The sequence below is a fragment of the Amblyraja radiata genome, chromosome 8, assembly GCF_010909765.2.
Source record: "Amblyraja radiata isolate CabotCenter1 chromosome 8, sAmbRad1.1.pri, whole genome shotgun sequence".
In the NCBI taxonomy this organism is placed as follows: domain Eukaryota; kingdom Metazoa; phylum Chordata; class Chondrichthyes; order Rajiformes; family Rajidae; genus Amblyraja; species Amblyraja radiata.
Window position 1 is genome coordinate 55,579,000 of NC_045963.1, and position 16,510 is coordinate 55,595,509.

At 44.1% G+C, this 16,510-nt stretch overlaps 1 protein-coding gene across 1 annotated transcript in view; it reads left to right on the forward strand.

Annotated features, from left to right (window-relative positions):
* The window catches only part of thbs2 (thrombospondin 2), a 64,418-nt gene extending 60,620 nt beyond the window's left edge, over positions 1-3,798 (forward strand). Inside the window, exon 22 of the mRNA XM_033025932.1 lies at positions 1,330-3,798. Coding sequence (XP_032881823.1) covers positions 1,330-1,337 — 8 coding nt within the window. The 3' untranslated portion in view covers positions 1,338-3,798. The remainder of the gene's footprint in view (positions 1-1,329) is intronic.
* Positions 3,799-16,510: the final 12,712 nt, after the last annotated feature.

Sequence of the window (16,510 nt, forward strand, 5' to 3'; positions counted from 1 at the left end):
CAACTAAGTTACAGAGAAAGGTTGAACAAATTAGGGCTTTATTCTTTGGAGCGCAGAAGGTTAAGGGGGAACTTGATAGAGGTCTTTAAAATGATGAGAGGGATAGACAGAGTTGACGTGGATAAGCTTTTCCCACTGAGAGTAGGGAAGATTCAAACAAGGGGACATGACTTGAGAATTAAGGGACAGAAGTTTAGGGGTAACATGAGGGGGAACTTCTTTACTCAGAGAGTGGTGGTTGTGTGGAATGAGCTTCCAGTGAAGGTGGTGGAGGCAGGTTCGTTTTTATCATTTAAAAATAAATTGGATAGTTATATGGACGGGAAAGGAATGGAGGGTTATGGTCTGAGCGCAGGTATATGGGACTAGGGGAGAATGTGTTCGGCACGGACTAGAAGGGTCGAGATGGCCTGTTTCCGTGCTGTAATTGTTATATGGTTATATGGATGATCAGCCATGATCATATCGAATGGCGGTGCAGGCTCGAAGGGCCGAATGGCCTACTCCTGCACCTATTTTCTATGTTTCTATGTTTCTATCTTCAGTTTCCTCCCACACTCCCAAGATGTACTGGTTTGTAGGTTAATTGGCTTGGTATAAGTGTAAATTGTCCCTAGAGTGTGTAGGATAGTGTTAATGTCCGCTGATCGGTGCGGACTCGGTGGGCCGAAGAGACTGCTTCCATTCTGTATCTGTAAACTAAACTAAACTAAAATGGGCTGATGCCCCCTGAGAAACGAAAGCAAGCATGTTAGGAGTTCTGTCCAGGTTTCTTGCATTAGGTAGAGGTCAGACAATGTTCCCTGCTTTTCAACTTGATTCCACTGAAGTCAAGCAGCTAAATTTAAGAAAGCCCTCTTATGCTTCTGGCATTAGTGACCAAGGCCAAATGTGTTCCTTGTCACCAAGCAGGGAACACTGGAAATATTCAACAGGTCAGATAATGTCTGCGGACAGGGTAATATTTCAGAGTGCAGCAGGTAGTGCTGCAATCTCACAGCTCCAGCAAACCAGGTGCATCCTGACCTCCGGTGCTGTCTGTGTAGAATTTGAGGTTCCTCTGCGTGCTCCAGTTTATCCCACATCCCAAAGGCATTGCAGATGGTAGGCTAATCGGCCATCTTAAATTGCCCCTAGTGTTGGTGGGTGGCATGAGAATGTAGGGGGAGAGGGAGTGTAGGAAGGTAATGGTCTAGGGAAAGAAAATGTTATTAGGAAGCAAGTGGAAGAATGGGACAGGTGGGAATGTTCAATACTTAATGAGGCTGAATGGCCTCTTCTGTTGCAGGAAGTGCAGTGTGTAAGTGATGTGATGTTCTGTGTCCACAGATAACTGAGAAGTGCCTGCAACACACATCATGGATCCTCGAACATGCTGCACAGCCTCGTCACCCCAATCAGACTGCCGTCTCGACTCCCGCCCACTCTTTCACTGCTCTCTCTCTCCCTGATGGCCCCTCACCTCCACTCCACCGCCCCTTCAGTTGACTGTGGTGACACCACCTCGCTCCGTGCACATTGCCTCTATGGATGGCCCCACCAAATGCAGCAACTGAGACCACACCGGCTGGAAGCTGACTGGATCTCAATGAATCTCACACCATCACTATACCTAGATAGCGGGATTAGTGAACATTTAACAAACTTATACTGCTAAGATATGAGTCTGCCCCATTTGTTTTCTGATGTCATTGAAATCGATTAGCAGACTGTTTCTATTTTAAAGAAAAGAATCTGATTGAACGATGTTTAAAATGACATTTTTTTTGGGAAACAAGAATGAATTACAAAAAAAAAGTTTTAAAACCACTTTGTTTATAACTTTTTCTATCACATTTCACTGTCTGTACATAGAAGCTTCCAGGTATTTTGGCATTACAACTATTGCAAGTGATGGTATTCAGCAGGTGCTCTCTCTTTACCATTTAATCCTTCACTGGCATGTTAGTTGCTTCTTCATGTGGCTAGCAGTAACTGAGTAAAAGGTATGACTGGTATTAAGGGGATAGGGGCAAAGCAAGCAACAACTAATAATGTATCTGCTTATTCTGAATATATACACACACAGAGATATATTCTACATATTGCATATCATTTTTGAAAATTACTATTCTGGATATTGCACACATTGCGGGCTCTTTCAGTGTTTACCAATGTCTGTCGAGTAACTGTCAGACAAGAAGCAACTGATTAATTCCTGTCACCTACCCCTCTCCCTCTCTCCTGATACATTCCTTTCCCCCACCACCTAATTCTGGATGAAGATAGTCCCAACAGTTCAACAGGTCAACTTAGAGCGAATGTCGTTCGAGGATAAAAGAAATGGTATTTGCAGTTGGGGAGGGGAAAAGATGTGAATATTTAGATTGTAACATATTTTCCTATTTAATTTATTTATGGTTTTATCTCTTTCTCTCTGCCTCTGTTTCTGTCTCTCTCTCCCTCTCCCTCTCCCTCTCTCTCTCTCTCTCTCTCTCTCTCTCTCTCTCTCTCTCTCTCTCTCTCTCTCTCTCTCTCTCTCTCTCTCTCTCTCTCTCTCTCTCTCTCTCTCTCTCTCTCTCTCTTTCTTTAAAAAATGTTTGTGGGAAGCAGTGAATTTTGCCAAAGACTGTAAATAATTTATTTATTTGTTTACACTGAAGTAATATCGAAATTTGAATGCGAAACTTGGCCGAACAAACCCTAGTCTTTATTTTTTTGTTTAATGTTAGGCAAATAAACTATCAAAAAGGCTCAAACAGTGTTCTGTGAGTTCAACCAATCTGTGTTCATCTTCCTTAGGTAAATACATTTGCCGAATTTTGTTTGCTGTAGGCTGTAAATAGCAGTGGTGTAGTGTAAAGCAAACTTCTATTTGTTGGTTAGGTGACCCTTTTATGGAGGTTGCGCAAGCCACATCTAGCAGTGTATTGACATCCCCATTAATCTGCTCAAGAGGTTGACACTAGAGTTTTGGCATCTCCGATTCAATATCAGAACAAATCTTATCCAGTCTTAGAAGCAGCTCCCTATCCCCTTTGCTAAACAAATTAGCCTGTAAATAAAAGCAGAACAATGGTAGAACTCTGCAGGTTAATCAGCATCTGAGGACGCAAAAAACGCAAGTCAACATTTCGGGTTAAGAGCCTGCATTAAGACTCCTGAGGCATAATCTTGACCTGAAACATCTTTTGCGTCTGCAGATTCCAATTGACCTGCCTGGATCTTCCAGTGTTCTGTCTTTATATGGAGACACATATGTCTACAAATGCTGGAATCTTGAGTGAAAAACAAACTGCTGGAGAAACTCAACAGGTCATGTAGTATTTGTGGAGGAAATTGGGCAGATGACATTTTGCGTCTGGACCTTCTTCAGTTTGAGTTCCTCTGGCAGTTTGTTTCTTGCTTCTGTTTTTATATCCCGGATTCCAGCATCTGCAGTCTCTTTTGGCTTCAGCCAGTAACTAGAAGGAACTTAATTAGATCAGATAACTTTCCCTGGCAGCCTGCAATCTGGAGGTTGTGGTTTGGAGAACGTTCCCCTCGACAACCCACTATCCCACCAAATCCCTGCCACTGACTGCCAACTCTCATGTTTTCCATTGCCTCTCTCTCTTGGCATTCTGCTTATATCAGTGCATGACTTCACTTTGTATTGTTCCAGGATAATTTGGTTCCTTGCATCAGGTTATTAAAACTTGTCAAGTTTTTGGTTTCTCTTTGATATATATCGCGCTCATAAAGTTATTAACTGTATATAGCCAAAGGGTGCAGATTGTAACGAAGCATATAATAAAGTATTCTTGTATTGGAGTTGGAGCTCCCGTCTACCAGAAATGATTTTCCAAGGCTTTCTGCTATGTAGTAGTGCTTTTGATAAGTGACCATTTGACATTGTTCTCTTCTTCTGACCAACACCTTTGCATACGCACTGTTACTCTGTTCAAGGATACAGTGTGCAAAGATCTGTGGACCGCCCTGAGCCACCAGTGGCCAGTAGTGACGCTAAGAGTAAAGAATGAGCTTGCATTCCCAATAACCTCATGGCAGCCATTGGGAGTATAGTACAGGGCTTCTCAAATGTTGGTAATCGGCTCATTCACAGAATAATCCCACGGCCGGCAATGTGATAACAACAAACAGATCCATTGGCGAGGTTGATTAGCAGGATATCAGGAGAAACATAGAAACATAGAAAATAGGTGCAGGAGTAGGCCATTCGGCCCTTCGAGCCTGCACCGCCATTCGATATGATCATGGCTGATCATCCAACTCAGTATCCCATCCCTGCCTTCTCTCCATACCCCCTGATCCCTTTAGCCACAAGGGCCACATCTAACTACCTCTTAAATATAGCCAATGAACTGGCCTCAACTACCTTATGTGGCAGAGAATTCCACAGATTCACCACTCTCTGTGTAAAAAATGATTTTCTCATCTCGGTCCTAAAAGACTTCCCTCTTATCCTTAAACTGTGACTCCCTATTTCTGGACTTCCCCAACATCGGGAATAATCTTCCTGCATCTAGCCTGTCCAACCCCTTAAGAATTTTGTAAGTTTCTATAAGATCCCCCCTCAATCTTCTAAATTCTAGCGTGTACAAGCCGAGTCTATCCAGTCTTTCTTCATATGAAAGTCCTGCCATCCCAGGAATCAGTCTGGTGAACCTTCTCTGTACTCCCTCTATAGCAAGAATGTCTTTCCTCAGATTAGGAGACCAAAACTGTACGCAATACTCCAGGTGTGGTCTCACCAAGACCCTGTACAACTGCAGTAAAACCTCCCTGCTCTTATATTCAAATCCTTTTGCTATGAATGCTAACTTACCATTTGCTTTCTTCACTGCCTGCTGCACCTGCATTCCTACTTTCAATGACTGGTGTACCATGACACCCAGGTCTCGTTGCATCTCCCCTTTTCCTAATCGGCCACCATTCAGATAATAGTCTACTTTCCTGTTTTTGCCACCAAAATGGATAACCTCACATCCCATTATTCCAGCACCCTAAAATCTTATGACTTAAGTGGATGTTCCAATTTCTGAGTATTGCATTTGAGTGTTCAACATGAGAAGCATTTAACCTCAAAGTCAGCTGACTCAGAACTACAAGCTTTCCCTCTGAGTTGCAGCAGATCCCTTCAATGATGTTGCCTCCTTCTCTTACTGTGGCACGACTGAGTGTGTCGTGAAAGCAAACATGGAAATGCTGAAAGAATTCAGCTAGTCAAGAAGCATTAGTGAAAAGAGAAGCCAGCAAAGTTTTCAGATCAAGGACACTTCCTCAGAACCAGTTCTGAGGAAAGACTCCCTTAACCCAAAACATTAACTGGTTTCTCTTTCGATGACTGACTGCTGAATTCTTCCAGCCTTTCTATTTTTGTTTCAGATTCCAGAATCTGCGGCTTTATTTGTTGTCCATTTCTGTTGAGCGTGACATTCCTTTCCAGCAAAGCCAGCAACGTGCTCATTTTGTTTAAATGTTGTCCTTGTCATGACTCAGTGCGCTCGCTATGCCTTGCTCTTGAGCCCACGACTTGTGTATTCAAGTCCCGCTGCAGAGAGCACTGTAACCAAAGGCACGGTCTTTTCAAGGAAACATTAAACCAATGCTCTACCCACTCTCTAGCAAGTCAGTTATAGATTCCCTGGATGTATCTTAAGCGGCTTCTTTCTGGTATCCTAATCAACACTCATCCATCACCACAGTGGACAGAATTATTTGCCACGTTACAAGGACAACTACATGCCAGCCAATTCATAGTTTGTAACATGCCTTGAGTTATTTTAGGTGGTTGCAATATGGAACGCACTGACTGAGGAGGTGCCGGAGGCAGGTATTCTCACAACATTTAAGAACCATTTGGACATGGCATAGGAGGCTACAGACCAAGTGCTGGTGAAAGGAATTAGTACAGATAGGTACAGTACATCAGCACGGACATGGTAGATCTTTTCCTGTGCTGTATTAATCTATGTCCTGAGGCTGTGAAAGGTACAATAAGAAGACACAAGATGCTTCTACACAAGTAAAAGACAAGGAAAAACTGCTGAGTGCAATGTCTTCTATCCTTGGTTACTTATTGTCCCACACTGGACATTCCTTCTTCTCCCTGCTCCAATCGGGCAGAAGGTACAGAAGCTTGAAAGTGCGCACCATCAGACTCAGGAACAGCTTCTACCCCTTTGTTATCAGGCTTCAGAATTTCCATAAGCTGGAGTTCTGTGCGATTCTCTTCTACCCCATTGCGGACATTGGACTTGGTCTATGTGTTACAATGCTGAGAACTATATTCTGCACTTTGTATCTTCTCCTTTGCTCTATCTATTGTACTTGAATTTGACTTGATTGTATTTACAGTATGTATAGTATTATCTGATCTGGTTGAATAGCATGCAAAACAAAACTTTTCACTCCACCTCAGTACACATGACAATAACAAAACTGATTCTAACTCTAAACCTTTTTAATTGGAAAAAGATTTGATTTTGAAGCTCAAAAATGCAAATCATTCAGAGAGCAACACAGCAACTCACACTCTCCCTTAATCCTTTCTCTATCCAGTAATCCATCTCCTGTTGTTTCTTGAAATCATGTCTACTTCTGTGCTAATTCACTCCACAATCTTGCTGCTTTTAAAGAAATAAAGCTTCCGCTGCAATGTGTAGAGTCCTTATTCAGTGTCGTATTCTCTGATTACTTGACTCCTGATTGTATTGAATGAAGAGGGGTCGGGAGAAAACCCTTTCTGAGCCATACATCCTATTAATAATATCAACCATCACAATTGCACAGTGAATGACCATATTAATAGTCAATTGCAATAATTGTTTTACTTCAGAAAATTCACCATGGGCAGGAATTTTGAAACCCATGTAAAATAATTACATCCTGTGGGAGATACCAGTATCTAAATGCATAAAAAGTGTATGCTGTGCTATGAAATTGAGTCACATTCTGTAGGCAACACATTCAGTAGGGGGAACTGAGATTTTTTTGTTAATACACCAAATAGTTGTGATGTGGAAGAGCGGTGGAAACAAATATGATGGAAACAATGGGATAAGTAGTTGGAAAACAAATATTTCATGGCTGGGGCAAGAGAGCGGAGAGATTGCGACTATTCGCTAATTCTTCCAAAGAGCCATCACAGAAAAGGTGGGCAAAATGGGCTGATTTAATGATTCTACAAAATTAATCCTACAGTATAAAGTCCCTGGAAGGAAACTCAGAGGGAGCATTTCTACAATGGCGAAAGGAAGGCAATATTTGTGCATTTACGAAAATTGAAGTTGGTTTGGAAGAGAGTGTATTCAAAAACCACCGCATGCAAAGTCCAAGGACTAATTTCAGACAGTCTCAATCAAAGTGGGGAAATTCCTCCTTGGATCTGAAGAGTGGCCGTGCCGATTCTGATCAGAAGATGCAGAATGAAAGGAACATCGGCATTGGGTAAGGTCGGCAGTAATTCCATCATAGGGCAAAGAAAAAAACAGCCTGTAGCTGCCCCAGGACCTGGCACTAGTAGAGATTGCACTTGTAGAGATTGAGGAGGAATGCCACCAGCTCGTACTGCTGAATTAGACTGAATTAGCCTAACTATCCTACTTTTCATTTAATTGTGTCTATGATAATAAAGTATAAATTTCACTGAATACCACACAACTCGGAAAGCAAATATCTCCCCTTCACTTGGGAGCTTGAGACTCCTGCTACCATGATATTTTCTTGCCCACCCCATCTCCAAAAGATTGCATGTCCTGTCCCAAACAAGTTTAGATTGAGGCTTTTGAACCTTTGTTAGATTTTAGATTGAGACTCTTCTGACAAGCTTCTTGAACATACTGTAATTGGGAACCTGTTGACGCCCTCAGACCCAGTGTAAGTTAATATATTGATACCTCCTTTACCTGTTTGACATACAACTTTGCATGTCTAATGCACCCTGCAGCGTTTTGTGGGTAACCTGAAGCTGTGGTGTCCTCAAAAAGGGCTCTTAAAAATAGCAGTCAGGGGATATGGGGAGAAGGCAGGAACGGGGTACTGATTGGGGATGATCAGCCATGATCACATTGAATGGTGGTGCTGGCTCGAAGGGCCGAATGGCCTACTCCTGCCCCTATTGTCTATTGTCTATTCAGCCTGATATAAAAGCAGATAAAGACTTGGAACTTGGGGCAGCATCTGTGGAGAGAGAACAAGAGCTAATATTTCTGGTCCACATTTTAAGCTTTTATTTCACCTTTCCAGCTTTTCAGCATTTTTATGATTTTAATTTTGTACCCTGTAGTCTCTTTTTATGGCAAGAGGAAAAATACCCTGCTCCAGAAAACATGTGTTCTTGCATTTCTTCTTGAGTTGTTGGACAAAGAGGGGAAAGCAATGGTACATTAATTTGGTTACATGGCTATTGGGGGTGCCCGGAATAGGTACACAATTAGGAGCCGGAGTAGGACATGCAAAGCCTAGAGCTGTTCCACCATCGTTATCATGGCTGATCCTTTACCTCTGCTCTAGTTTTTGAACTGTTCCCATATCCCTTGATTCCCATAATATCCAGGAATCTGTGATTTGTATCTCAGTGGCTAAGCATCCACAACCTTCTGGGATTGAGTATTCGAAAGATTAACCATCCTCTGAATGAAAAAAATATTCTCTGCATCTCAATGTCAACTGGCCTCCTCCTTATTTAGATTCCAAGACCCTTGGTCCTGCACTCCTCAGTCGGATGAAACATCTAGTGTGTTGAACCCTGCAAGAACTTTCCAATTTTTGAAGAACATCCCCTTCCATATGTGGCCACATCACATTGAAACAGGGATATCACCAATCCACTGTACTGGAGGGCATCAGAAATCTATTGATAACTACTGGTTGGGGGAGATGCAAGCAGTGGCTTTCACTTACTGAAGGTTTCACAAGAAGGTGAGGTTTAGTTATGCCCCTGTCCCACTTAGGAAACTTGAACGGAAACCTCTGGAGACTTTGTGCCCCATCCAAGGTTTCCGTGCAGTTCCCGGAGGTTTTTGTCAGTCTCCCTACCTGCTTCCACTACCTGCAACATCCGGCAACCACCTGCGGGAACCGCATGGAAACCTTGGGTGGGGCGCAAAGTCTCCAGAGGTTTCCGTTCAGGTTTCCTAAGTGGGACAGGGGCATAAGGGTATTCTATGACATGGGGGGCAGCTGTCACAGGTACCATGGGCAGGGCAAAGGAAGTGAGAGGTCCATCAATAGCCAGAGTGGGTGGTAGACTGGGGAAGGGTGCAGAGATACGTTGAGTTTGAGTTTAGTTTATTGTCACGTGTACCGAGGCACAGCTTTTGTTGCATGCTAACCAGTCAACGGAAAGACAATACATGATTACAATCTAGCCATCCATAGTGTACAGATAAAGTTAATAAGTGTTCAGTGCAAGATAAAGCCTGTAAAGTCTGATCAAAGGTATTCTGAGGGTCTCTAATGAGGTAGATAGTAGTTCAGGACTGCTCTCTAGGTGTTGGTGGGATGGTTCAATTGCCAGATGATAGCTGGGAAGAAACTGTCCCTGAATTTGGAGGTGTGCGTTTTCACACTTCTACACCTTTTGCGCGATGGGAGAGGGGAGAAGAGGTAGTGGCCCGAATTCGACTCGTCCTTGATTATGCTGGTGGCCTTGCCGAAGCAACATGAGGTGTACATGCTTTGTTGATAGAAACATAGAAACATAGAAAATAGGTGCAGGAGTAGGCCATTCGGCCCTTCGAGCCTGCACCGCCATTCAATGTGATCATGGCTGATCATCCAACTCAGTATCCTGTACCTGCCTTCTCTCCATACCCCCTGATCCCTTTAGCCACAAAGGCCACATCTAACTCGCTCTTAAATATAGCCAATGAACTGGCCTCAACTACCTTCTGCGGGAGAGAATTCCACAGATTCACCACTCTCTGTGTGAAAAATGTTTTCCTCATCTCGGTCCTAAAAGATTTCCCCTTTATCCTTAAACTGTGACCCCTTGTTCTGGACTTCCCCAACATCGGGAATAATCTTCCTGCATCTAGCCTGTCCAACCCCTTAAGAATTTTGTACGTTTCTATAAGATCCCCCCTCAATCTTCTAAATTCTAGCGAGTACAAACCGAGTCTATCCAGTCTTTCTTCATATGAAAGTCCTGACATCCCAGGAATCTGTCTGGTGAACCTTCTCTGTACTCCCTCTATGGCAGGAATGTCTTTCCTCAGATTAGGAGACCAAAACTGTACGCAATACTCCAGGTGTGGTCTCACCAAGACCCTGTACAACTGTAGTAGAACCTCCCTGCTCCTATACTCAAATCCTTTTGCTATGAATGCTAACATACCATTCGCCTTCTTCACTGCCTGCTGCACCTGCACGCCTACTTTTAATGACTGGTGTACCATGACACCCAGGTCTCGTTGCATCTCCCCCTTTCCTAATCGGCCACCATTCAGATAATAATCTACTTTCCTGTTTTTGCCACCAAAGTGGATAACCTCACATGTATCCACATTATACTGCATCTGCCATGCATTTGCCAACTCACCCAGCCTATCCAAGTCACCTTGCAGCCTCCTAGCATCCTCCTCACAGCTAACACTGCCCCCCAGCTTCGTGTCATCCGCAAACTTGGAGATGTTGCATTCAATTCCCTCATCCAAATCATTAATATATATCGTAAATAGCTGGGGTCCCAGAACTGAGCCTTGCGGCACCCCACTAGTCACTGCCTGCCATTGTGAAAAGGACCCGTTTACTCCTACTCTTTGCTTCCTGTCTGCCAGCCAGTTCTCTATCCACATCAATACTGAACCCCCAATACCGTATACTTTAAGTTTGTATACTAATCTCTTATGTGGGACCTTGTCGAAAGCCTTCTGAAAGTCCAGATATAACACATCCACTGGTTCTCCCTTATCCACTCTACTAGTTACATCCTCGAAAAATTCTATAAGATTCGTCAGACATGATTTACCCTTCATAAATCCATGCTGACTTTGTCCAATGATTTCACCACTTTCCAAATGTGCTGCTATCCCATCTTTAATAACTGATTCTAGCAGTTTCCCCACTACCGACGTTAGACTAACTGGTCTGTAATTCCCCGTTTTCTCTCTCCCTCCCTTTTTAAAAAGTGGTGTTACATTAGCTACCCTCCAATCCTCAGGAACTACTCCAGAATCTAAAGAGTTTTGAAAAATTATCACTAATGCATCCACTATTTCTGGGGCTACTTCCTTAAGTACTCTAGGATGCAGCCAATCTGGCCCTGGGGATTTATCGGCCTTTAATCCATTCAATTTACCTAACACCACTTCCAGGCTAACCTGGATTTCACTCAGTTCCTCCATCTCATTTGACCCCCGGTCCCCTGCTATTTCCGGCAGATTATTTATGTCTTCCTTAGTGAAGACAGAACCAAAGTAGTTATTCAATTGGTCTGCCATGTCCTTGTTCCCCATGATCAATTCACCCGTTTCTGACTGCAAGGGACCTACATTTGTTTTAACTAATCTTTTTCTCTTCACATATCTATAAAAGCTTTTGCAGTCAGTTTTTATGTTCCCTGCCAGTTTTCTTTCATAATTATTTTCCCTTTCCTAATTAAGCCCTTTGTCCTCCTCTGCTGGTCTCTGAATTTCTCCCAGTCCTCTGGTAGGCTGCTTTTTCTGGCTAATTTGTACGCTTCATCTTTTGTTTTGATACTATCCCTGATTTCCCTTGTTATCCATGGATGCACTACCTTTCCTGATTTTTTTTTTGCCAAACTGGGATGAACAATTGTTGTAGTTCATCCATGCAGTCTTTAAATGCCTTCCATTGCATATCCACCGTCAACCCATTAAGAATCAATCGCCAGTCTATCTTGGCTAATTCACGTCTCATACCCTCAAAGTTACCTTTCTTTAAGTTCAGGACCCTTGTTTCTGAATTAACGATGTCACTCTCCATCCTAATGAAGAACTCAACCATATTATGGTCACTCTGGCCCAAGGGGCCATGCACAACAAGACTGCTAACTAACCCTTCCTCATTACTCAATACCCAGTCTAGAATAGCCTGCTCTCTCGTTGGTTCCTCTACATGTTGGTTTAGAAAACTATCCCGCATACATTCCAAGAAATCCTCTTCCTCAGCACCCTTGCCAATTTGATTCACCCAATCTATATGTAGATTGAAGTCACCCATTATAACTGTTTTACCTTTGTTGCACGCATTTCTAATTTCATGTTTGATGCCATCCCCAACTCCACTACTACTGTTAGGTGGCCTGTACACAACTCCCACTAGCGTTTTCTGCCCCTTAGTGTTTCGCAGCTCTACCCATATCGATTCCACATCCTCAAAGCTAATGTCCTTCCTTTCTATTGAGTTAATCTGCTCTCTAACCAGCAACGCTACCCCACCTCCTTTCCCTTTCTGTCTATCCCTCCTGAATATTGAATATCCCTGGATGTTGAGCTCCCAGCCTTGGTCACCCTGGAGCCATGTCTCCGTGATCCCAACTATATCATAGTCGTTAATAGCTATATGATGAAGGAGAACATCATGGCAGTAGTCCAAGATGGCATTCCCGAGGGATTGTCCAGTAAAACTATATGGTGGAGCTGAGAAATAAAAAGAGAGTGGTCACCTTGTTGGAAGTGAACGACAGGCCACCAAAGAGTCAGTGGGAATCAGAGGAACAAGCATGTCAGGAGATTGCAGACTGCTACAAGAATAAAAGGGTTGTTCTAATAGGGGATTTTAACTTTCTGAATATATGCAGGGACTCCATGGAGCCCATAGATGGGGTGGAATTTGTCAAATGTGTGTGGTCGGTGGGGGCGCTGCAAGCCGGCAGCCCTGCCAGCAGCGTGTCAGTTCTTTCTACTTTTTTTGTTTTTTTAGTCTGTCATATTGTGGGTTTTTAATGTTCCTCTGTGTGTCTTGTGTGGGGGGTGGTGTGGGGGGGGGGGAGTAAGGGGGAAACCGCTTTGGTCGCCTCCTCCACAGAGAGGCGACTTTTTTCATGTCGCCTCCCCCGTGGCCTAACAGCAAGGATCAGTGCGGCCTTTTCCGGGGACGTGCCCGGGGCTTCAGCAGCGGGGGGCAGCGTGGACTCTCGGCATGGAGCAGGCGAGCCCTCGCCCGGGCTCATCGGAGGGGAGCGCTCCGTTCGCTGGCCCGCGGAAGGTGCGTCGTCTGCAGCCTGGGATCCCTCGTGGGGGACCCGGGAGGAGAAGAAGCTCCGACTGCCGGCCCGCGGCCAACTTCTAGGACGGGCGCGGCGTGGACTTGCCATCAGGAGCGGGGTCTCTCGCCGGGGATCCCTGGAGGGGAGCTTCAACCGCCGGCCCTGCAGTCTGCGGTGCTTCTGGCTGCGGCGCAACAGGAACTTTAGATCTCGGACCGCCAGCCTGCGGCCTACACCAGCCTGAAGCCGCGGTCTCTGGTCGGGAGGCACCGATTCAGGATTTACCTGGACTTATTGTCTTGTCTGCACATCTGGATGCCAGTGATGGTTGTGGAGGGTTGAGGTCCCGACCATGGGGGAAGATGGCGGAGGACTGGCCAAGTTTTGTGCCTTCCAACACAATTATGAATGCTGTGGTGGATGTTTGTGTTGAATTTTTGGTGTGTTTTTGTGTGTTCTTTTTCATTGTACCGCTGCTGGCAAATTCATTTCACTTGCACTTTATGTGCAAGTGACAAATAAAACCGATCGATTGATTGATTGATTGATTGATTGATTGATTGATTGATTGATTGATTGATTGATTGATTGATTGATTGATTGATTGATTGATTGATTGATTGATTGATTGATTGATTGATTGAGCAATTCTTAGAAGGTGAGGGAAAAGCTCAAGAGTCAAGAATATTTTATTGTCATATGTCCCAAACAGAAAAATGAAATTCTTACTTGCAACAAACTAAAGCCCCTGTCCCACTTACGTGTTGAGGCGCGACGGTCGCATGAAGGTCGCACGCGACTTCTGGAGCACGTGACGTCATTTGAAGATGGACACAAAATGCAGGAGTAACTCAGCGGGACCGGCAGCGTCTCTGGAGAGAAGTAATGGGTGATGTTTCGGGTCGAGACGCTTCTTCAGTCTGAAAAAGTGGGGGCGGATCCGCAACTGCGGTGAGCCCCAGGCCGAGTTCGGCGATTGCTTGCCTGCTTCTGCTGCTGTTGGAGGTGAGACGTTGCGTCAGTTATGCGGCAGGCCGGTGGCGCACAAAGTTTTTGTTCGCTACAAAATCCCGGAGCGCCGCGCGATATCACGCACAACTCCATACCCCTCCGCACTTCTCAGTGGGACCAGCCCCACGCGGCCACACGATGCCCGTGCACCTCAACGCAACGGCGAGGTCGCGTAATTTGCGCGCCAAGGATACGTAAGTGGGACAGGGCCTTAACAGAATGTGTAAATATAGTACTCTGTAAAGAATATCATAAGCGAAAAAAAGTTCAGCATATATCTATCTCTATATATCTATATCAATATGTATGTGTGTATATGTATATATATGTGTGTGTGTGTGTGCGTATTTATATGTATGTGTGTGTGTGTGTGTGTGTATATATATTTTTTTATTTACACACACACATTCATTCATGCATCCTTACATACATACATGCACATAAAAACAATCAAACAAAAAATACTAGTGCAAAAAGACAAAACCAATCCCCCTCAGTCTATGTAGTTCAGAGCTTATTTGGAGGTTGTAGTTTTTAATAGCCTGATGGCTAAAGGGAAGTAGCTATTCCTGAACCTGGACATTAATGTTTTCCGGCTCCTTTATCTTCTTCCCGATGGCAGAGGTGAAGTGATGATGCTGGCTGCCCTCTTGATGCAGCAACTCCTGTGAATCCCTACGATGGTGGAGAGGTCAGTACCCATGATGGACAGGGGTTCCTGGGCATTCAATTTGTAGAACCAGGCCGTGATGTAATATGCTCTCTGCGGTGCACCTGTAGAAGTTTAAGAGAGTACTCTCTGATATACTTGAGAGCTTTACCTACTCTTAGGAAATAGTACAGGGCAAGTGACTGAGGTGTCAGTAGGTTAGCACTTTGGAACCAGCGGCCATAGTTCTATTAGTTTTAAAAGAGCTATGATGTTTAAATTTGGGCAAGGTCAAATTTGATGGTATTGGATAGAAACTTGCAAAAATTTGATTAGAGCAGGCTGTTTGCGGGCAAAGGGATATCCAGAAAGTGGGAAGCCTCTTGAAACTGTGATATTGAGAGCTCGAGGTATGCTTGTTCGAGAAGAGTAAATGGCAAGGCAGGCAGTAATAAGGAACCCTGGATGATGAAAGAAATTGAGATTCTGGTCTGGAAAAAGGAAGGTATGGGCCAGGAATAGGCAGTTGGGATGAAGAGTATCTCTGGAGGGATTGAGGAGCATATTTAAGAAGAAAATCAGGAGAGCAAAAAGAGGGCATGAGGTAGCCCTGGCAGGTAACATTAAGGAAAATCCAAGGAGATTTTATGCATATTAAAGGTAAAAGAAAAGTTAAGTGAGAATAGAACCCGTCAGAAACCAAAGTGCAGCCGCAGACAATGGGAGAGGTCTTCAATGAAAATGGTTCCTCTGCTTTTATCATGGAGAAAAATATGAAGATTAGAAAACTTTGGAAAGTTAATTGCAATATCTTGAGGACAGTCAAAGACATACTAGATGTCCTAAAATGAATGACAGTAGATACATCTCCAGGGCCTTATCAGGTTTTTCTAAGAACACTGGGAAACAAAAGAAGAAATTGCAGGAATCCTGGCTGAGACATCTGAATTATAGTTAGCCACGGATGAGGTGCTAGCAGACTGGAGGGTGGCCAATGTAATAACTCTACTTAAGAAAAGCCTACAGACTAGCATGTCTGATCTTAGATTTACATGTATTTGGAAAGACTAGAGTTGATTAGGGATAGTCAGTGTGATTTGTGTGTGGGAAATCATGTCTCATGAGTTTTATAAAATGTGACCAAGAAAGTTGATGAAGGCTGTGCCATAGATATAGCCTCTATAGACCGGCAAGGTCTTGGATAAGGTTCCGCATGCTAGGCTGTTCTGGAAGGTTAGATCACAGGGATCCAGGGAGAGCTAGGTAACTAGATACAGACTTGGCTTCATGGTAGGCTGGACTCTATATCAACAACTTGGATAAAACCGCTGGTAAGCTTACAGATGACACTAAAATGGATAATAATAATAATAATGGATGGGATTTATATAGCGCCTTTCTAATACTCAAGGCGCTTTACATCGCATTATTCATTCACTCCTCAGTCACACTCGGTGGTGGTAAGCTACTTCTGTAGCCACAGCTGCCCTGGGGCAGACTGACGGAAGCGTGGCTGCCAATCTGCGCCTACGGCCCCTCCGACCACCACCAATCATTCACACACATTCACACACATTCACACACAGGCAAAGGTGGGTGAAGTGTCTTGCCCAAGGACACAACGACAGTATGCACTCCAAGCGGGATTCGAACCGGCTACAATGGTATCGTAGAAAGTGAAGATGAGGGCGGCG